This window comes from Manacus candei, unplaced genomic scaffold (assembly GCF_025592945.1).
Source record: "Manacus candei isolate 608988 ecotype Guabito, Panama unplaced genomic scaffold, ASM2559294v1 h1tg000042l, whole genome shotgun sequence".
NCBI lineage: Eukaryota > Metazoa > Chordata > Aves > Passeriformes > Pipridae > Manacus > Manacus candei.
The window spans coordinates 4,698,546-4,721,293 of NW_026138090.1; the positions used below are offsets into that span (position 1 = coordinate 4,698,546).

The following is a 22,748-nucleotide window of genomic DNA, read 5'->3' on the forward strand; positions in this document are numbered from 1 at the left end:
TGTATTTATTTGAAGTAAATCCATGTATCCAGTTTCCAGTTTAGAGCGTTGAACAGTATTTTATATTTACATATGCACAGTGCATTTGGATTGCCATAAGTGAATTAGCTTAAAGGGACACTGTGTCACTTTTAAAACTCTTTTTGCTATTTCTATGAGTTTGGCTGAAAATTGCCAAATGGGAAAAGGAGAAAAAGCTATTTTCAATTTCTTAGGGAACCTAAACCAGCCCAGCTTCTGCCTTTGCTTTGCTTTGTTGGCATTGTCATGGTCACCAGTTCAGTTGTGTGTATGCACTTCTTGGGGACTGGTGGCTTGTTCTCCAGCTGTTCTTTTTTTGTTGGGATTATTTTTATTTTTTGGTAGCAAAACTAAAGCTGCAAGATCACCTGTAAGAAAAGCTATTGTCTATTTATTTAATCTCCAAATTAAGTCAATCTTTTGGTTATTTCTAATGTATGTTTTAGGAACTGTGTACATTAGAATATGCAGTTTGTAAGCTCAGGAACATTTTCTTTTCATACTGTGTGATCTCTAGTATTGCTATCTTCCTATAGCTTTTGATAAAATAAATGAAATCTAGTTTTTCTCTTGTTGTTGTCATTCTTAAAAAAAAAATAAATCTTAGCCTGTCAAAATTAGCTATAGCAGTAGAAGTTGTTTTAAGACTGCAACCTCTTAATTCCTGTGCTGTTCCCAAAATTTTCTAGCCCTGTGAAGACTCCAGCAGAATAACCATGAGGAAATCATCTGTTTTCAGTTTAGGGCTGGTGAGAAGTGGTATAAATTTACACTGTCAACTTGCCTGAAGCAGACTGGATTCCTGTGTATTTGAGCACCCTGTAAAGGCAGCCCTGAACCTACATGCACAGTACAGGTATGAAACAAGCCCACAGTAAGTTCTGCTCTACCTGACTTTATTCACATAAGTAGTTATAACAGCAGTTCCATTCAGGCTTGCTAAAAAAATCCCAAAAGTTGATAAATCACATTTGGAAATTACATTAACAAATCCCACAAACACTGGACAAGGTGACAGTGAAGAAATACACAGATCTTAAATATCCTTAAAATCATATGTAGATCAGAGCAATGCTTTGTCCCCTCCTGCCCCTGTTCCCAGTGTCAGAATGCTGGCTGGTTTAACATTCACATATCACTAAACATGGCACAAAGACTCAAGGCATACTTGGAGGGGAGAGATGTTGTGTTAAAGGTCTGTTTAATTCTTTGGCATTTAAGACCACATGGATAGGAAACCTCAGGGATTTTCAGATGACTTCTGTGGTTTATTTTATAGGCACTGCAGTTTAACTAAAACCTGAATTACATTTCCATGGTAGAACCTAAGAATTTTGGCAGAGAGAGTTATGATAGCACACATGTATAGAGAATATATTGTCTTGATTTGAAAAAGAATTCAGTGAAGTCTACAGGATGTTGCAGAGGAAGTGAAATTTTGTAGTACAGGAGCCTCAAGTAATGCAACCACCTGTCTGGGATAACAGGTTACCTTCTGTTGCCAGAGCAGGCCATGGCTGGTGGCTTGGGAACCACAAGATTTAAAGTTTTTCTGAAAAACAATTCAGAACAAACCAAAACATGGAGGAACTGATGACAAGTTGTATGCAACCAGTTGGAGGTAAAGCATAGACAGTGGTGTGTAGTACCTCACTCAGGAGTTAAAAGTCAGATGACACCACTTGCTCAGTGTAAAGAGAGACTTCTTGAACAATCTGATTTAACAACAAGTTAAAAACCCCTCACATTCTCAGTAATTCTCTAATTTGTTCTGCAGTTGTTTTTAAAAATAACTGCAGTGAATACTAATTAAATAGTGATAATAGTGATAATACTGCCTTGTTTATGTGGTCATTCCTATGTGTTCCTCCCCACAGTTAGCTGTGGTATTTTATTAAAACCTGAGATCACATTACAAAGGCAAACTCTTAGAGCTCATGATAAACACTAAATTTCATTTAGTGTCCTATGCTTACTTTTGTCCACTTTTTGTCTACTTACAGTCCTGGAGAAATGAACCTTGGGAGGTAGAATGTTTTACAGTCCCTCCTAGGAATACTTCGTTTTCAGTATTTCATGGAAGGAACAATAAAGTTACACAGACTACAAATTCCTAGTTCTGACAGTAAGATATTTCTGGAAAAAAAAAATAATTGCATGAGTCAGCATAGCTGCATATAGTAATTGGCATTAAAGAGAAAAAGAATTCGGGTATTAATAAACATTTTGGGTATCATCACAATGTAATCAGTTATATCTGTCCTCAGGAGACTTTTTTCTCACTGAGTATGTTTTTCCCTGCTGCAAGCTTCTCATATAAATGGTACAGTTTATCTGGCTGAGGCACTTCAGCACCAGGAGTCAAGGGAATTTCGAAGTCAGAGGAGCTCTGGGAGTCCCTCCTCAGCTCCAGGTCAGGAGTCCTTGAGCTGTCACTTAGTTCCACCAGCGCATCCTGAACACGAGCAGTGCCAGTCTCTGCAGCTTTCTCACAGCCCTTGCTTTTCAAGTCACAGGTGCCATCATAGACACAGGGTCTGCTCTGCCCTGGTGGCTTCCCCCTGCTACTCTCCGGCTGACTGTCCCTGGCAGTCTCCTGCAGCACAGGAACAACTGCTCTGCTCCCACCTTTGCTGAAGTCCAGGGCACTTCTCTCCTGGGAGGTGATAAGCACTGTGTCCATTTGGCTGTCCCAGCCCTGGCTCCCTTGCTCTGATATGTGTGTTGACTGAGAAGAATTTTGAGAGGAGATGTGTGTTGAGTCACTTACTCCATCCGAATCACTGAAGAGTGACTGGGACCCACCAGCATCTGCTGAAGATGGGATGTTGTCCTCATTTTCAGAGCTTTCCTCTAACTTATTACACATAAAGAATTCATCCCAGCAAGGGACATCGGCATTAGAGTCCTGTTGGTCACTAGTTACTCCACTGAAATTTGCTGTGGAAGTGGCATCTGGCTCATGGGAAAGAAGTTGAACTGTATTTTTTTCAGATTCTTCTTCGTCATTTTCATCATCATCATCATCATTTGATTCCTCACAGTCCACAAAATCTACCTGGAGGGAGGTGTAAGTTGTGGTTGCTTTGTAACTTTCTGTGCTCTCATTAATATTTCCTTCAGCATTTTCAGGCTGTCCTGTGCTGGATGGCCTGCTCTCTCCTGCCTGCTGTTTTGCAATCTTAGGCCTTGCAGAAGTTGATTCTGAATCAAAGAGATCATCTTCATCTGTCAGGAAACGAACAGAAAAAGAAAGTCACTAAGAAAAGTTCACATCTCTGCTAAAATCTCGTTGAGAGCAAAGTTTTAATAAAAATTCATTTAGTATAAATTGAGGAAAAAGTTCTTTAACCCAGCTGGAGACTTTGCAGGACGTTACTGACAGTGTTTGCCATACCTTGTCCAGCTCAGTGCCTCACAGAGGGGCAGTCAGAACAAGCTTTCCTAGGGCTGGTTCAGAACTCTGGGAAGGAACTCTATCCAAAGACTGAAAGGGCTGTTGAGCAGCAACTACATTTTAAGACTGCAAACAAGTGTGTTTTTACACAATTAATGTTCTTAAAATCCAAAGTTAATTTATATTTTTCCTTTCCAACTGTTGTTTTGAACACAAAGACAGACTGTGGTGAACACTGAGGCTTTTGGCACCTCTGCATAGTCTCAGACTCTCACTTAAGGTGCAGTAGCACCATCAGAACCTTTACCTGTATCAGATAATTCTCTCTTGTGGACTCTCTTCAGTGTTCCTAAGGGCTTGTACCTGGGTTCCATGTTTCTCCTGTATGACCTGCATAATGGCTTTAATCTGAGGGGAATGAGAAAAGCAATTATGTTTAGAACACAGCAGACACTCTCAGAAGCAGAAGTAAAACTTTTAACTTGATGTAAGTACACTGCTCTATGCCTTTCACAGGCACTGCAGCAAAAATGTTAAAGCAAAGGCAGCAATACCTAGGTCAAAGCTTTTGATTCACTGGTGAGCTTGAGCAGCTTAAAGGTAGAGATCTGTCATTTCAACATATTTACCTTAAAACATGTACGTCATTTGGAAACTATCTTGTAGTTCCTTGCTTAATGAGACAAGATGAGAGGATTCAAAATCTGACTGCAGTTTTATTCAATAACTGATAAGTATAAAGTCTCCTTTCTTAATTAAGGAGGAAAAGAAAAAAGGAACAGAAAAAGGAGTCCTGGTTTTGTTCAGACTGAGTGACACCACTACTCTCCTGCTCTGTGAGAGTGCTTTCTAAGCTGCCAACACCTGCAAGAGAACTGGCCTCTGATGCAGAGGGGAGGTGTTCAAGACCTCAAAGAAACCCTTTTTAAAAGAAACTTCTGAGAAGTTGCAATGAAATAGAAATGGGTCACAGAACACAGTGAGATGAATGTGTATTCAGCTTCCAGAGTTTACCAGCAGGAAAGCCTCTACACATAGATAGAAGTAGTGTGTGGAATACAAACTCTCACACTTAACTCAGCATACAAGTGCGCTTCAGAAAGCTCAAATCTGTGGCACTGAATATAGAGGAAAAAAAGAAAAAAGAATTATCAGACCAGTAAAGCAAAAGGCAGTGCCCCTTCTGAGAGGCCGGAATTCAGGAGGGAAGTTGTCCTCACAAGAGGAGAGTTTGGACCACCTCCATCCAGCAGCCATTTGTCACTTACATTTCCATTACTTTGTCCTCTGTCCCACCCAGTGGCAGTACGTTGGGATACACATTCACAGGACAGATATAGCTCAGGAAATCCTTAATCTAAATTCCAGAGAAGAAGCAATTTGATAAGTTACATCAACAGTTAAGAATTTCACTTAAAGGCAGCACTGATGCAAGAATACCAAAAAGTACTACCACTGGTCTCGTGTAAAGACCAATGCGACCCATGAGCTAAACTCTATCCAAGTGGATAGCTCTGGAACAAGAAACAAGTGTGAAAGGATTCTGAAAAGTCAGCCTCACCTAACACCTCACTGCAATTATCAACTTCTACAGACCATCACTATCTCTGAAAAAAAAGGCTGGACAGATTTGGAATGTGATCCAGCACTTCCCTGTCCTTACTGCTGTCACTATTTTCAAACCTGCATTTTTCTTACTGGACTTCAAGTCCCTATGTGTGCAGATCAGGTATTCCCTTCCTCAGAGACTTTTCCTAAAGTCTCCCTTCAATCCCCTGTAAAAGCCCATTTTGACAAAACACATCAGTTTCTCCAAGCCTTACTCTGTTCTCTTCTGGATGCTCTCCAGACAGTAAATTTCTTGAAGAATTGTGTTCAGTTTGCAGCACTCCACTCCAGCTGAGGCTTTGTCAGTGCTGAGCACTGGAAACACTTGCAGGTTGCAGATTACACTCCTATCTGTACAGACAGCAGGGCCCATCTATTTTTGCATGTGGAAGAAGGAGTGTTACAGTTACACTACCCCCATATTCCAGCAGTAAACTTGTCAGGTTGTATGTACTATGCTAGTACCTCCATTTAAAATTCCTTATGGTAGAGCAAACTAAAACTTAAACAGGATCTTAAAAAGAGGACTGTCTTCCTGGGGCTCTGAATAATCTCCATTTTGTATGAGGCAAGGCTTTGTTACAGGTTCCTTATTAGCGCTGATCCAGTTTCAGTCTTTTAGGAGAGAGAAGTGTTTTTAGAACTGGATCGAGTCACATTAAATCCTCTGGGGAGGATGCTGCCACAACCAATTTCCTTTTATTCCCTAACACAAAAAGAGGAGTAGCAGTGGCAGAGAGGATGTGAGAAAATTCTGTTTACATGTGTGGGCAGGGAAATAGAAGGCAAACCTACCCAAAACTGAGTCACAGTAGATAAACAATGTATTGAAAACCAAAACTCCATGCTTTAAGCATTGCATAGTTACATAATAATCTAAAATACAAAGGCAGGCAGCAAACTTATGACCTATATGCTGAGAACAGAGAACAAAAAATAGGCTTGTAATCCTGCCCTTCTTTAATATACTACTCTGCAGCTATACTAAAACAAGTTTCTCTGTCTTCAGCATCAGGACTTCTTATCCCCTTATGTCTTATTATTGACAAGATTTTTTTTTTGTGTCAAGTCATGTCATTCACTCCAGAACAATCAAATCTCCTTTATGTTTTCTTAATCATTGTATATTCAGAACTACAAGTATACGAACCTCGCTGTATGAAGAGTGGAAAGAGAAACAAGCTCTGTACGTTCTTTCCCCAGTCCTAAAAAACAGAGGAGGCACAAAAATTAGATAACTGCTCTTCATCCTCAGTCAACAGTCAAGAATAACCTGCTCTTAAAGTCCATTTTGAGATTTAAGTATACAAGTGTCAGGTAAGATATGTTTCTCAAACAACAGGTTTCTGTGTGGCCCAAATGCTCACCTCACGATTACATTGGTTTTCTTGATCCTTTCCCCAAACCATATAGTGGAGGGTTTGATGCTGATTATGTGCAAAGGAGTTCCATTTTGGCAAGTCAGCCCACAGGGCAGTCTGTTCCCTCGGAAGCAGTCATCATCCTGCCCAGCACAAGATAAAATTAAGTGCAATAGGGACCCCTTTTTCCCCCCCAAGTAATTAGGCAACATAGTATCTAGGCAGACCAAGATCTCCTCTCACTTCCAACTCCCTTGAAACACTCTGCACATTGCTTCCTTAGTGCAGATGGCAAAGCAAATCAGTCATAGAGACCAATGCCCCAAAGTGACATCTCTGCTTCTACCTGAGCTCCTCCAAGTTGGAGCCTCCAGTTTGACAGACATCCTGGAAAGGGAAGGCCATGTGCTACAACCACACAGTGCATGGCTGCAGCAGGCATCATCTGAGCTGCTTTTGATACATTTAAATGGATAATACCCAACTGATCTAATCTGCTGCTTGTTTTACTTCACTTAATACAATTTTCAGGTTTCAAATACAATTAAACTATTTCCAGCATAAGCTAATACATTTTTCCCTTTTTTCTTTTTTTTTTTTAAACTTCAACCTGCTAACTAAAGTTCTCACTCTTCTTTACATCAAACCACCATTTCACCAGTCTTCATTAGCACAAGCCCAAAACACAGCACCTATAGCCACAGTTTCACAGCAAAGTTAGCAGAGGCTCTGCAGAATGATACACACCCAAGGATGTCGACAGGCATGGATCTGAGTGTGTCGGTCTGTAGTAAGATGGCACAGGATCTCTGGCATGTTCCTGAACATATCAGGTTTGTTCGTGTGCACCTAGAGAAAGGCAGAGTTTACTCTTCATTATCTCAGTGTGTTTGCCAGGCTGCAGCTCGAGCTTCTGCACAGATGTGCTTCTGCTCTCCCCAGATACGAGGAGGCATTTAAAAACTACTCCCACTAATAACGTCCAAGCAGAGACGTGTGAGCCAAAATTTGGACATCTAGAAGAAGTAGAACATATCTCTTATGCTGAGGAGGGAAGAATATAATCAGAAAGTCAGAATATATCTGCTCACTATTAATGTTGTATGTAAATGGCTTTTATCATTCACAAGATAAAAGGGAGAGAGGTAAACGCTGAGCTTGAAAACTGGGAATTAACTTCTGTTTGGAAAGTACAGATGTCATTGCAATCTACAACTTCCTTGTGAGGGGAAGAGGAAGGGCAGGTGCTGCTGTCTTCTCTGTGGTCACCAGTGACAGGACAAAAGGGAATGGCCTGAAGTTGTGTCAGGGGAGGTTTAGGTTGGATATTAGAAAAAGGTTCTTCACCCAGAGGGTGGTTGGGAACTAGAACAGGCTCCCCAGGGAAGTGGTCACAGCACCAAGCCTGGACAGTCAGAGTTCGAGAAGCATTTGGATGATACTTTCAGGCACATGGTGTGACTTTTGGGGATGGTCCCGTGCAGGGCTAAGGGTTAGACTCAGTGATCCTTCCAATGATCCCTTCCAACTCAGCATATTCTGTGATTCTGCTCCAGACTGGAATCAACTACTTAACTCATTCTGAGCACAACTGCAGCTTCTTAAGGCAGTTAATGAAAGCAGGCACATCTGTAACACACAGCAGCCCTCTGAACAGCCACTGCCAGCTCGGTGACTGGCCACAATCATTACTGAGGATCTATTCCAAAGCAACAATCATAGAAACATTACCTTGATTCCGAGTTCCTCACTGAGGTTTACGAATAAATATTCATATCCATAAGCAGCTTTGCAGTTCAGCCACACAACATGACAGCGGGACAGTGAGGTCCAGCTTCGCACTAACTCCAAGATCCCATTTAAACATTCCTCCTGAAAAGTGTAGAAAATGCTGTGAATCATCTTTGAAGATACTTTCTATGTGTTGCAATTTGGAAACGCAAAATGGCATTGTCTTGCAAGACTTACATAAAAAAGGGATGGTTAATTAATCAGCAGTTTTAAGGACCTTTCCTCTCACAGCTTATTTGGACTTACCCGGCTTGGTATGTGATAAAATTTGGGATCACAAAAAGTAGTGTCCAAATACACACTCTGGATGTCTTTTACTCTGGAGGAGAGAAATGTGATATCAGAGGGAATATTGCATCACAGTACTAAGACACACCACTTCCTCTTTTCAAAAGGAAGCAAATCTTTATTACCTCTTTATTACAAAGAATAAATCAAAGGGGTTTTGTAACTGCAGCATTGCAATTATATTTAATCCAGAATAAAAAATGAGGAAAAAATTAGTACATTATTCCTGAATTGTCCATGCCATATGATCTTTTATTCTTTCTAATTCCCACAAATAGCTCACCTGGTCCCTGAATGCAAAAGCTCCATTCTGGCTGCTTCTCCCTTTGCAAGCCTGAAATCCCCTGTGTACAGCACAGTGCCATTCTCACCTTCAAACAGAAACCTGCAAACAGCAACAGCTGGGTCAAATGCAGCAAAATAAAGCATTAAATGCCAGGTGGTGATTTGTTACCTTGCTTAGGGCAGTCACCATTGACTAACCTGTAATAGAAACACTGGTCTCAACTTGGTTCCACAGTAATTTCAGATAAAACAAAAAAATCAGACACAGTACGTCTGGAAAGTAACCTGTGCCTGGCCCAGTCAGAGTTGAAGACAAAAGCCTCACAAAATCAATGAGGGTGGCCCAGCTGACTGTTGGAGCCAAAGGCATCTATTGGGCAGCTGTATCTAGAGCTGGGCACCTTCTTTTTAATGTCATACTCAAGAAATGGAGGATTTATTTTCAATAACAGTTTTGTATGTAATTTTTAAGTACAGTTGAAATCACTCAGGCACGGGGAAAAGTAATCTGCCCCACCAAGGTAACAACTTCCATCTGGACAGATCCCAGATAGTACTGTGGTTTTCCAACCTTCATCAAAGGTGGTGGGCCCTGCCACAATAGTATTTCCTCCAAGTAAGAATTTTTAATTCATTAGCTTCTTCTAGTTGGAAAAAAAACCAACACCACAACCCAAAACAGTACTCAGTGAGAACTCTACAGGACAAATCTCTCAGCAGAAACATTTCAGGCACTGAAAGTACATACATGACTGAACCTGGACAGTGACCAGCTGGCAGAAGTGTCACCACTACATCTTCTTTCTGGAAGAGATGGGTTAGCATTAGTTCTAATTCCCTAGTTCCTGGTGAGCAAGTACAGAATCACAGAATAGTTTAGGCTGGAAGGAACCTTTAAAGTTCATCCAGTCCAACACCCCTGCCCCGGGCAAGGACCTCTTCAACTAGATTGGATTGCTCAGTCTCATCCATCCTGAAAGTGAATGTTTCCAGGGATGGGATATCCACCAACTCTCTGGGCAACCTGTTCCAGTGTCTCACGATATTCATTGTAAAAAACTTTCTCCTTGTATCTAGTCTGAATCAACCCTCTTTTAGTGTAAATCTATCACCCCTTGTTCTGTCCCTACAAGCCCTACTAAAAAGTCTGTCCCCATTTTTCTTATAAGCCCCCTTAAAGTACTGAAAGGTCTCCCCGAGAGCCTTCTCTTCTCCAGGCTGAGCAACCCCAACTCTCAACCTTTCCTCAGATGTAGCCCTTCTCCTTTTTGGTAGCCATCCTCTGGACCTGCTCTAACAGGTCCATGTCTTTCCTGTACTGGGGACTCCGGAGCTGGACACAGCACTCCAGGTGGGGTCTCCTCAGAGCAGAGCAGAGAAGCAGAACTCCCTCCCTCAACCTGCTGCCCACAGTTCCTGTGATGCAGCCCAGGACACATTTGGCTTTCTGGGCTGTGAGCACATGCCATGTGCAGCCTCCCATCTACCAAGCATCCACAAGCACCACGGAAATGGCATCTTAGGATACACTTTGTGTGGAAATCCTCCACTAGACCTTAACATTTTGCATTTAAAGCTTGTTAATTAAAATAAGCCAGAAGATACAAAGTGAAAAAAAAATTAAAAGAGCAATAGGTAAGTTGGTAATGCCCTGGAAAGGCATTACCAAAAGAATGCTATGATTGTAAGAACAAAGCAGGGCAACAGAATTCATTGGCTGCACATCCAGGAGAGGAGGGTAACATGCATTTTAAAAATAGCTTATCCTCTTGGGATGTTACAGGTAAGGTGTTTCCCATACTCATATAAACAGCATTACTGTCCCTTAACTAATATATGAATCTTTTTTTTCCTGGAACTTACCTCACCAGATGTTTCATCTACTAAAGAAATCTGAGTTGGAGTTTCAACTTCCAGTGCAACCTGTAACAAAATGATTAATTCCATTATAGGATTTACTGGACGTTGTGTTTCATGTTTTTGGCTGGTGTTCATTATCTAGATATCTCTAGCACTCACTGTGGTTATTGCTAAGCCTGTAAAATCAAAGTCATTTTCCCATAGTCATGAATTTCCATTTCCAGTGGGAAAAAAAGTTTCCTGAAAGTTGTCTAAAAATGAAATGGAGATACCTCAACCAAGGTGTACATACCTAAAAAAGTTAGAGCATGTGAGACTTATTACAGCAACAGCTCTTCTTTCTGTGGCTGGATCATATGCCTTATTTTGGATGATTGCAAGACCCAAGACATCCCAGTCCTAGAGCACACCAGTGGATCTTTCTAAGACAGATCTGTGCTACAGCACTTCCCACTGCCCCCTATTACCAGGAGAGCCCACAGACCACAGGGAGCATGGATTCCTGTGTTTGTGCAGAAGTGATTATTTTTATTTCTGTAAAAAAACCACATTCAATTTCATGTTGCCTGTGTCTGCAAAGGGAAGGAAATAACTACAAGTCACACCTGTACATGACACTGATCCCTTGAAGTTTGGCTCCAAACAGTGGAAATCATGTAAACTGATTTAGTTCTTCAGTGACTTCACATCATTAAAACGTTTTCATGTTAGAGATAGTCCATTTTCCAAAAAGTAAAAGGAAAATAATATAACTACAGGTTATATATTCTCCAAGCAGTAAGAGATTTTAAATTAAGCAAAAGAGAAATTAATTAAAGACAGGAGCAAAAACACATGAGCAGGGTAAGGAAATGATAGAGATACAAATGATCAATGTAAAGATGATGGCCATGTAAAGCTGAGGGTGAGAAGAAAGGAAAAACTCATGTGAGTGGAATAATAATTAAACATCAACAAACCAATCCCATAGAGCAGAAAAGCAGCAGAAAAGACACATTGTTGGAAATACTTAAGACCTGAAACATTGTATCGACACCAACATTTACGCATTTCTGAGGAGCAGAAGCTTCTTCTTTCCTAGAATCACTGCTTGGAAAATGTTAATTTAAAAATAAACACAAACTCACAATATGATTCTCCCAAAACTTGTATTTCCAGTTAGACAACAGCAATTCCTTAGTTACTGGTGAGCAGTATAGTTTAACTTTCAAGCTGTGAGGAGACAAAAAGCAGAGAGAAGAGTGTTTTAAAGTAGAGGCAAGGAACAATCTAACGACACATCAGCACCTGGCACCCAGCACATCAAAACCTGTGCTCAGAACACTCTCTCATGTGAAGAAGCAGAGCAGAGCAGAGCAGGAAGCCTGCAGGCTTTTCTTCAGCACAGCAAACCCAAACTTACCTCTGTGTGCCCATGCCTGCATGGATTTTTGTAGACACAAATGAAGTGGTCACATGTACAGGTGTACATGTTTCTGTTTCTATACCCACACCCCTGGAACAGGTGTTTGGGGCAGTCAGCATTCAGCAGAACACAGAATACTCCCTATTAATCTTGTGCACAGTGCAGAGACCTGACGAGCAAAAAGAGATTCTCTGCTTGCATCTGAGGAGAGGTAACATCTACTCTAATAAATGAAAAGTGCCAGGCAGCTATCCCACGACCTCCCTGGGCCCATTCCCATGTTTGACCACCCTCATGGTGAAAAAGGTGTCCCTTGCCCTTTCGTTATGCACCTCCAAGAAGAGTTTGGCTCCATCTTCTCTATCCCTACCTGCAAACAGTGACACACAGCTGACTCCTACTCCCACAGCTGCAGTCATCCAGCACTCAGGCTCTCCTCACACATCACACACTCCTGCCCCAGAACAGCGTGATCCTGCTCCAAACACCTGTCGGGGTGGTTTTTTTGTCCAGGGGAGCCTAGGATGGGACTAAATACTCCAAAAAGAAGTCTCACAAGTGCTGGCCAGAGCAGAATAACTGCCTCCCTCAACTAGCTGGCCTTCTTCACAGCACAAGCACAGACAGCACTGTCAGTGTGCACTTCCAGGGAGTAACAGCAGAGATCCTTATGAAGTTCCACAAGGCCAAGTGCACCTGAGTTTGGATAATCCCAGCATTAATACAGACTGGGGTATGAATGGATCAAGAGCAGCCCTGTGGAGAAGGTCTTGGGGGTCCTACTGGATGAAAAAATGAACATGAGCCTGCAATGTGCACTCACAGCCCAGAAAGTCAACTACATCCTGGGCTGCATCACCAGCAGGCCGAAGGAGATGATTCTCCCTCTCTGCTCTGCCCTTGTGAGACCCCACCTGGAGTGCTCCATCCAGCTCTGGGGTTCTCAGCACAGGAAGGACAAGGACCTGTTGGGGCAGGTCCAGAGGAGGCCACAAAAATGATCCAAGGGCTGGATCCTATGGAGACAGGCTAAGAGAGTTGCTGTTGTTCAGCATAGAGAGGAGAAGGCTCTGGGGAGCCTTCAATATTGCCACCATTCAATACTTAAAGGGGACTTATAAGAATGACGGAGAGGGACATCTTACAAGGATAGAGGAGAATGACTTTAAATTGAAAGCTTAGGTAGATAAAAGGGAAAAACTTCGTATAGTGAGGCGGATTATACACTGGTATAGCTCGCCCAGAGAAGCTGTGGCTGCCCCATCCCTGGGAGTGTTCAAGGCCAGGTTGAACGGAGCTTGGAGCATCCTGGTCTAGAAGGAGGTGTCCTTGCTGTGACTTATAACCCACGGCAGCTTCCCAAGATGTTTTGCCCACGCTTTGCCGCGCACCGCCGCCTCCCCCTCAGCGCTGCCGGTCCCGTCCCCCCTCATCCTCCGCCGTACCTGCCCTCCAGCCTGCTCTTCAGGGCGGGCGCCCGCAGCCCCTTCATGTGATCTGGGGGGAAAAAGAGAGGTACGGCGGTCACCGGGGTGTAGGGGAGGTGTGGCGCACCCGGAGACGCTTCCAGCCCCTCGCGGCCGCTCACCCTTGTGGCAGTGCGACAGGAAGAAGGCGCGGGCACGCAGGTTGTGGTGATCAAAGCGGTCGATGGACAGAGCCGGGTACTCGCGCATCCGACCCCCGAACCGGCTCATGGCCGCCGCCGGCGCCGCGCGCTTCCGCCTTCACCCCCGGCCCCCAGCCAATCGCGACGCGACCCCGCCCCCCGCCGGCCTATCAGAGGCGGGCACGGCCCTTTTAAAGCGGCCATGGCGGGCGGTTGCCTGGCGACCGTTGGCGTCGTGAGGGGGGACCCGCGTGAGGGGACCCGGGGCGGGGTTGGGGGGAGCTGCCCTGAGAGGCGCCGCTGCCATCGCGCCTCGGCAGCCGCTCCACCCCACCTCGATTGGGAGGAGACCCCCTGGCTTGCGACTCTCGAAGCGAGGTGGGCCCTCTTAAGGGCTGGGTGGGCGGGTGGCTGTGGGAGCAGCGCGGGGTTGCGGTCACGGCGTTGTCACATCAGGACGAGACGTCAGCCTGCGCACCTCGGCGCGTACGGGCAGCTGTCTTGTAGATTCTGCCCAGTTCTGGGCCCCTCTGTTTAGGAAGGATATTGAGGTGCTGGACTAGGTCCAGAGAAGAATAACAAGGCTGGTAAAGGGACTCGAACACAAGTCCTATGAGGAGAGGCTGAGGGAGCTGGGGCTGTTCAGCCTGGAGAAGAGGAGGCTCAGGGGAGACCTCATCACTCTCTACAACTCCCTGACAGGAGGTTGCAGCCAGGTGGGAGTTGATCTTTTCTCCCAGGCAGCGATCAGCAAGACAAGAAGGCATGGTCTTAAGCTCTGCCAGGGGAGGTTTAGGTTAGATATTAGGAAAAAATTCTTTACAGAGAGGGTAATCAGGCATTGGAATGGGCTGCCCAGGGAAGTGATGGATTCTCCATCCCTGGAGGTTTTTAAGATGAGACTGGATGTGGCACTTAGTGCCACGGTCTGGGAACCACGGTGGTGTTGGATCAAGGGTTGGACTTGATGGTCTCTGAGGTCTTTTCCAACCTGGCTGACTCTATGATTCTTTGGAAGAGGGGAGGCTTAGGTTAGGTATTAGCAAGAAATTTTTTTACAAAGAGGGTGGTGAGATGCTGGAAAAGGCTTCTCAGAGAAGTTGTGGCAGCCTCATCTCTGGAAAGGTTCAAGGCCAGGTTGGACAGGGCTTGTAGCAACCTGGTCCAGTGAGAGGTGTCCCTGCTCATGGCTGGGAGTTTGGAATGAGATGGTCTTTAAGGTCCCTTCCAACCCAAACCATTCTAGGATTCTGTGAAACCTCTTAGTGACTTTTCTGGGACCCCAAACAGGCCCTGTGTTTGCTGACTCGGGGTAAGTTATGTAGGAAACACAGCCATCTCCTCCTGCTGCTCTGGTCCAGAGCCTCTCCTGCATGGGAACATGGGGCTCCTGCCTGGGCTGAAGATGCTGCAGGGCCCCCTGTCCCAGACCCAAGGTACCCCTACCCTTCAGCTTAAAATTTGCTGATAAACATGGGTGTGTGCCCTAGGATTACCAAAGCTGGTGAAGATACAGACGATGCTTCTCCCCAGTATGCAGCACCAGGCACACAAGCTGTGACCCACAGCCCTGCTCCCTATGCTGACATGGAGCCCCTCACTCACGACAGCAGCTCATTTTTCAGACACATCCTGTTCCTGCTCCAGTGGCTGGAAGTTAAAGTCCCCCACCTGAACCAGCAGCTGACATCATAGGCCAGAGGTGCCCTTGCCTCCAGTCTGACTCCAGGAGCTGGCACCAGTGTTCACTCACACACAGGTCTCACCAGCAGCTGGCACTTTGTCCTTCATCACACACGTATATGGGATACAAAGTGAGATTATGCACAGAGATGCTTAAGATTTAAGAAGATACAATAGGGTAGGACAGTCTGTGCTGATCAGGCGTGGAGCTCAGCCAGGCACACATTCCTCACAGGTCTGTACAGCTCCATGGATTCCCACACCTCTCCAAGTCTGGGTCCTCCTGGTTCACAGTCCTATGAGTGCAAAGTCCAGGCTGCTCTTCTGGGTGCCTGTAGTTTCTTGATAGCCTGTCCACGGGTGTGAGTGGTGAGGTTTGTTTCTTGTCATGGTCTTTCTTTTTTTGTCAGGTCCTTGTCTCTTTACATTTTGTTTCTGTTTTCCCCCCTTTTCCCTAATTTCCCAAATGGCAAGGGGCTCTGATCAGAGAACCTTACTGGAATAAACATTCTCGCACTCCTCTCCTGCCCCATCAATTGATGTGACTGACCAGGTTTGGTTCTCATCACCACATCCCTCATTTACTGCTCAGGTCTGAGTCCCCATATGTTCTTGTTTTATGGCTTCCTCCCTTTCCTGTAATCCCTTACTGCACTTAAAATAGCCCTTGAGCAGATGCCCTTAAGGAGCAGACACTCTCCTCCCTCAAACCCTTGTGTAACTGTTAAGGAAACCACTATATGCCAGCCCAGGCTAGTCAGGATTCCACAGTAATTGTGTTATGATTAAATTAGTAAATGTGTTCCTAAAGCCAAAACAGAGCTATATGAAATCTCACTACTTACCCTAAATGAAGAGTAGGCAAACATTGTCATCTTTAATAAAGTCCACTTCACTGTTCAACAATTCTCTTTAAATGAAAACTACTGGTATTACAATGAATATTTTCTTACCACTCTCTTGATTTTTTTTCGTTTGCCTTTATCTGTCTGTTGTCTTTTGTCTCATCCCTGAATTCCTGGCTGGAGTACAGCTGTCTCCTGCTCTGGTGCAATGAAAACAGCTCTGTGCATGGAACTTGGACACACTAAAATAGACAAAGAGTACAAATTTTTAAATAGCAGCCCAATATCAGGATGGTGCTTTTGTTATTTGAAGTCACCAAGCTGGAACTTTCAATACATGACCTTTATATCTGTTTTTTTTGAGCAGGAAAGCCTGTGGACAGGCACCCTGAATTAATGGTGACTCAGGAAGCAGCAGACCTATCTGGATGTCTTGAAGAAGCACATTCATTAGGTGAATCCAGCATATCCTCTCAAGAAGTACATAACAGTAGTAACATGTAAGTTATCACAACACCCTTAAATTCATCACAGTTTATAATTTATTAAGATCTAATGTTATTGCTAATCATACTGACTGTCTAAGGTCAATACTGACTGACAACAGTTCTCATCAAACACTGATGAGCATATGCAGGGCTTGAAAAAAATTCTGTGATGGCTGCAGGAGAAAAAAAATTATGTTGAGATGGATATCTCAAGACTACCCTAAAGATTTAGAATAAGGATATGTGCTTATCCTGTTAATTTGTATGTGACACCTCATAACTGGGTGGGAAAACTACATTTCGATTTTAGTAAATGGTTGCTTTCAATTGCAGAATGATGCAGAGCCTGGTAAAAGAATGCTTGGAGTCCTGAACTGCAAGAAATAGTTTACTGTTGCCAGAAAAGAGCCCTTGTGCATATTTTTATTGATCTTTATTGAAAGTGTATTCTCTAAGAGATGAAAGGCCCTTTCTTTGTTTGCTGATTACTGTCATACAGTCAGATGACAGAGATGCAGAATTCTGCTAGTTTCATACTATGGTAACAACAGTTCTTCGTGTAATTTCCCTGAAGATCTGTATGCTGTGTTGCAAGGTTTTTTCCTAATTTCTGCATTTCTAACAGTCCAGTGCCATTTGTGCATTTGATAAGATTTCAGCATTCAACTTCTCAAGCTCTCAGTTGAAATAGGAACCGGCTAAGTAAGGAAATTTTACTCAGTGCACAGGGTTTGGAGGCAGCATACTACTCACATGGAGGGAGGCTGTGTTCTCCCTCTCAGAGCCTGTCTCTCATTCCTTGAAGATGCCTTCCTAATTATGGAGCTGAAGCTTGAGTCCTTTTCTAGTTTTGTAATATCGCCATCTCTGATCATACCTGCTACCCATGACAGTGTTGTGTGTATTTTGCTTGCAGATGCAACAGAAGTTCTGTTTTAGTAGCAGAATAAGATACATTCAAGCAAATGCAGTAAAATTTAGATATAAGGTGGAAGTCAAATGATTCTTATTTTTTACATAAAGTTGAGATGTTTCCCTAGTGAGTTTACCTTGTTGGCAACTTTTTATTATTGCTTTTTTTGTTGTGATAGTTTTTGGTTTGTTTAGGTTTTTTGGGGGAGGTTGTCTGGGTTTTGTTTTTGTTTGTTTGTTTGTTTGTTTACAGTTTAAGTTTCATCTTGTCCCAGTTCTGCTCTGTTCAGGTTTAGCAGCTGATTAATCTATTTACTATTTCTTAGCAAACTGAACAAATGCGTTTTGTGTGAGGAGGAAGTCAGTGGCAGTCAATGCAGGTTTTGATTGGGCAAGGGTAGAAGAGGGTGAATTTTAGTAGATTGTGTGCTTTGTCTCTATCTGGTTTCTCTCTCAAGACCTCTTGTCTCTCATCTGCACCGTGGCCATGTGACTGGCCATGCATTTCTCCTTTCTCTTCCTCTCCCATCCTGAGTGTTTGCTGTTCTTCAGGAACAGCCCAAATCTTCATTCTGTGTCTCTCAGTTTGGTGTCGCTACAGGAGGAAGAAAGAAAAAAACAGAAAAACTCTCTGTCCCAAAAGGACAGCAACTGCAAAGATGTGAAATTTAAAAATCACTTTTTTTTTAATGCATCAATATGCACAATTAAATTTTAGTAGATTAAGTCAGGGTGTATATTGAGGTATAGGTAAGTTGGGTTTGAGATCAAATAGTGTATTTAGTTTGATTCCAACTGCTTATCACTTTTTTTTTTTAATTCAGTCTTCGAGGCCTGTAATTCCCTTATTTTAAAATTTCGTTTTACCCACTTCTGTATATCCCCATCAAAATCACCTACTTCTGTCTGCTCTATTTAATTTTTAAAAATCTAATTTCAGGAAGAAGTCTGAAGTTCCTGGAGTCGTGGCTAAAGCTGACATCAAACCAAAATCTATGCATCGTGCCAAAACATGGTCAGATGATGTAGAGAACTTATACAGATTCCAGCAAGCTGGATACAGAGATGAGGTGGAATATAAACAAGTAAAACAAGTTGATGTGGTAAGATTTAGGACTTTGCAAGGGTTATTACTTTAAACTTCTGTCCCATGTTAAATGCTTAAATAAAAATGGAGGTGCTGCTTATTTCCTTTCATTTAGGCTGGGTTCTGATACAGTGTTTTTCCTCACAGGTCTGACTTGAATTCTTGAGCTGTTTTTGTTCCCCCTCTCTTATGCATTTAGAAGCATCACAGATTTCTTTGAATAGATGTAGCTGATAACTAAAGGGAATAATTCAGCATTGAGGAAGGCAATATTTCAAAGTGAGTTCTCTGAAGTTTCCCCATTAGTCTGTCAATGGCTTTGATGGGAAACTTGTTTGTTGTCCAAGGAGTCAGTCCTGGGTCACTGTCACCAGCTTCAGCAGTTGGATCGTGTGGCAGCACAGACTTCGTGCACACTCAAAACTTGACCTCTGTTGGAAGTGGAATATTTCCACAAAGGAAATATTTGATGCCAGCTGTGGTAAAAGCAGCTGTGATACAGGCTTTTGTCAATACCAAAGACTTGCTCCTCTGAGTATTGGCCATTGAGCTATTGAGTAATGGCCAGGCATTTGGTAGCTACTTGAGGTTCAAAATAGCAACCAAGAGGTTAATACAGCAAGCACACCATCTTCATCAGAGGTCTGTAATCTATCTTCCAAAACAGAAAATACAATATGAAAAATTCACTTTTAAAAGATCTTAAACTCCTCTGCACATAAGAAAGAGCAGAATGTTCCTGAGAAAGTCACTGCTCATCCAGTTAATCCTCACACACTACTCCTCACAATACAGCAAAACATTGGTGTGCGTAAGATACAGTTTATTATTTTGTTGTGGGCTCAGTTACCACTGCAAAGGCTGTGGTGTAAATTCCAATAACTGCAGAAGGAAATCCTGTAATTAGTGTGGTAGGATCTGTGCGTTTAAGATTTATGTCAGGGCACAACCATTGGCAATTAAACCCCGAGGAACATTAAAGAACACCACAGACTCATTGTAAAATGAGTGTGTGTTCTGTTCCAACCTGCCAGGGCCTGGCAGTGATTCCCTTTCAAACACATTCTGAAATGTCTTGTTTACCCTATATTAGGTTTCTATAATGCAGCTGCTATTAATGATGCAATTATAATGTAGGCAGAATGAAGATTAAGGCTGTTATGTTTAGACAAACAATGTAAGTAACACAGCTGTATGCCTTTAAGCAATAAGGTAAGTGATGAAACCACTTCTGGGACTCTCCAATTAGAGAAGGCTCTAGTTTGACATCCTGTTGTCAGCCCTGTCTGGAAGAGAAATGAGATTCAGTTTGATCAGAAGCAGTTCGCAGGTGTTGAAGCTGCAAAGAGCTACTAAAGCCATAAAGCTGTTGAACATGCAAGTGCTCAAGCCTTTAGTTTAGTTTAAAGCTTCACACTGTGCAACACTGAAGAGAACCAGGGGAGTGCTGGTTTGTTTCATGCAGGACCAATCCTGCTGTGACAGATACAGCTGACTTCATTTTCATGAGGAAGCATGTTTTGCAAGCTCAGGAAGAAACCTTTATGTCAGTCTTACAGAAATGGAATCTTTCAGCCTCCCAGGTTACTCAATAATTGAATAGCATCAATGTTATATTCCTGGAGAAGGTATTTTAAAAGCTTTTACTAGTTCAATTTTAAATTTGTCCATCAAATATCCTTGGATATCCATTTCTAGACTTTCTGGGTCACATAACTCTTTGTAGTAAACCTGAAAACTGGTTTCTGACACCTCGTTCTTAATCTGTTTTTAAAAGTTCAGCAAATTAATAGAAAAGCAGTATTTAGATGCAAATGAGGTTTTCCCATGGAAGTATATCCTATATTCCTTGCAAGATAATGCACAAACCTGGTTTAATGTGAGCGTGTTCAGGTGAATTTATATCCTTTTTATTCTATTTGTAGGTAGAGTGTTGGCCAGAAACCGGATTCATTAAGAAACTTCAGAGAAGGGACAATACATTCTTCTATTACAACAAGCATAGAGAATGTGAAGACAAAGATGTCCATAAAGTGAAAGTTTATGTGTATTAGTTTTGTTGTTGTTCTAGTTTGTTTGTTTTTATAAATCTGTCTGCTAAGACCTGCAAGTAAATGAATTGTGTAATCTGACTTACCTTAAGTATTGATGCCATGCTTATGTAGAATGGGGAGTGCTGGAAATGTAGAGAAGGCTGGAGCTATAGACATAGAAACTTCACTTTTTTTCCTCCTATAACTGAAAGTCTTATTATTCCTCATTTTCCTGGTTACAAATGGTTAGACATAAAGATAAAAAGCTGGTAAATGGGCATCATATATTTGGGTTAACTGTGTGTAACATCCATTATAAGTATAGGCACCAACCTTTACTCAAAACAATATAATCTTATTGACACTGGCTAATGACAGCCACAGTCTCTTGGTGTAGCTAAGGGTTATGAGACTCCAGGGGCTAAAGGGCTAAAGCGGGGCCAGAACACTGACTAAAAAGCAGTGCAAGAATAACAAGCAAAGAATGGAATTGCAGGACACTGAACAATCAAGTAGCAAGGGCCAGTGATGAGCTGTAAATTTAAAGACTGGTTATTGTGATAGAAACAGTCACAACAAAAACGTCTTTCTGAGCAATAGGTAAGGTATCTGCACAGTATTTTAGTCAGGTGTAAGTATTAATTACTCAAGGAGGAAGTATTAATTTACTTGGTATCATATGCCTTCTTGAGGTGGGGGGTGGATTGTGGACTTACATGTGGTGAGAACAGGGAGTATAAACCTTCTGGGAGGACATGAAATCCACACTATGTAATATTTAAGGTTAGTTAATTTCCACAGATGATATGTGGAGTTTCTGGGCAGAATTAATCTCCCCTAACTTCAAATGGTACATTGTCAGCATAATTGACCATTGACAGATTATTGTTGTGTAAACCAATAGATATGTTCATGGTAGTTACAGAAAAAATGTTATTAATATCTCCTGTCTCTAGACTGTCAACCAAGGGGTAGCTAAACTGAGTTTTAGGCATAGATTAGCAGTGTACATTTTACTGTCCATCTTAAGGATATTCTTCCTTCATTTGAGCCTAAGACGGAGGTCTCTCAAGAGGCCTATGTGAAATAGAGGACTTACAGTTCCTAATCAAAATAAGTAGTATGAGTGCAATATTCAAAAGATCCCACTGACAATGGCTGATGATGATGTCCTCATTTATTGAGACTGCTTAGAAAATTTCAGCTTTAATTTGTATAAGTTCTGTTAGAGAAATGACTGAAAGACACTCAGAAGCAACTGTGAAAGTGTTATATTCCAAGAAGGTTTAATGGTACATAAAGAGAGAGTTACTGCAATGGCAGAAATAAAGCATGGCAACTCTAAATGTCACTTCAGCCTTTCGTTATGATTTCTTTTTTTGTTTGGAGTGCTCTGGATTTACTTTTTAAGACAGGATTTTTTGCATACTTTGCAACCAAACAATGGGAACAGAACAATTACTCAGATAACCCATCTATTTTATCACTTTAATTTAGTGGATCTCACTTTGTTAACTTCATAGATTTCTAAAAAAGAAATCTTCTAGCGGATGTGAAAAGAGCCTTTTAAAAAATTCGTGGAAAATAGATGCACTGTACAGCCAACTCACACTTATTGACAGAAATTATTGCTATCAGCAAACACAGAAGAAAGGAGAACAAATGGTACAGCCATTTTCTCTGTCTATAAAAAAAGACACAGTTCAGCATTGAAGAGCAGGAATTAAAACTGCAGGGACTTTTTTAGGGTTTGATTTTTTTCCCCTTTTTAAGAAAGACTTCTAAAAATTGAAACAAATGCAAGAAATTATTGTAATATTCCCTCATTTTACCTGACTACTCCTGAATATTTTTGCCATGCTACTGGATGCTTCTGTCTATATTCTGTCTGCATTTCTTACAGCCTGTGGGTGTTTCATTTCAGATGAGTAGCATGGGAATTCATGTTCCACTTCTGAAATGCTGATTTTATATGAGTTGGCAGATTCTTCTCCATTTGAGAGAGTGAGCTACCTAGATTTTATTACTTATGTTTTTCAGTATTGTTAGTGTGGGAAAAGATTGAATCTCGTTGT

General features: G+C 42.3%; 2 protein-coding genes across 11 annotated transcripts; one reads left to right on the plus strand and one right to left on the minus strand.

The window, feature by feature from the left end:
- Positions 1 to 528: 528 nt before the first annotated feature.
- DCLRE1C (DNA cross-link repair 1C) lies at positions 529 to 13,787 on the minus strand. Of its 10 annotated transcripts, none has more exons than XM_051795299.1 (16): positions 13,605 to 13,668; positions 13,462 to 13,513; positions 12,387 to 12,546; positions 11,739 to 11,823; positions 11,217 to 11,292; positions 10,615 to 10,674; positions 9,500 to 9,555; positions 8,750 to 8,851; positions 8,425 to 8,497; positions 8,119 to 8,259; positions 7,135 to 7,236; positions 6,394 to 6,530; positions 6,177 to 6,231; positions 4,687 to 4,775; positions 3,726 to 3,826; positions 529 to 3,249 (listed from the first exon to the last, which is right to left on the minus strand). In XM_051795299.1, exons 5-16 carry the CDS (start codon positions 11,265 to 11,267, stop codon positions 2,285 to 2,287), a joined length of 1,932 nt encoding a protein of 643 aa, XP_051651259.1. In that variant the 5' UTR covers positions 11,268 to 11,292; positions 11,739 to 11,823; positions 12,387 to 12,546; positions 13,462 to 13,513; positions 13,605 to 13,668; the 3' UTR covers positions 529 to 2,284. The 10 variants fall into 10 exon arrangements, with proteins under 10 accessions (XP_051651259.1, XP_051651257.1, XP_051651256.1 ...); XM_051795297.1 differs by having other exon boundaries at positions 11,739 to 12,185; XM_051795296.1 differs by lacking the exon at positions 12,387 to 12,546 and having other exon boundaries at positions 11,739 to 12,185; positions 13,605 to 13,633.
- A 70-nt stretch (positions 13,788 to 13,857) lies between these two features.
- Positions 13,858 to 22,029, plus strand: MEIG1 (meiosis/spermiogenesis associated 1). The gene is made up of 4 exons (XM_051795310.1): positions 13,858 to 14,003; positions 16,521 to 16,653; positions 18,494 to 18,656; positions 20,566 to 22,029. Exons 2-4 carry the CDS (start codon positions 16,550 to 16,552, stop codon positions 20,692 to 20,694), a joined length of 396 nt encoding a protein of 131 aa, XP_051651270.1. The 5' UTR covers positions 13,858 to 14,003; positions 16,521 to 16,549; the 3' UTR covers positions 20,695 to 22,029.
- The last annotated feature ends 719 nt before the right edge of the window (positions 22,030 to 22,748 follow it).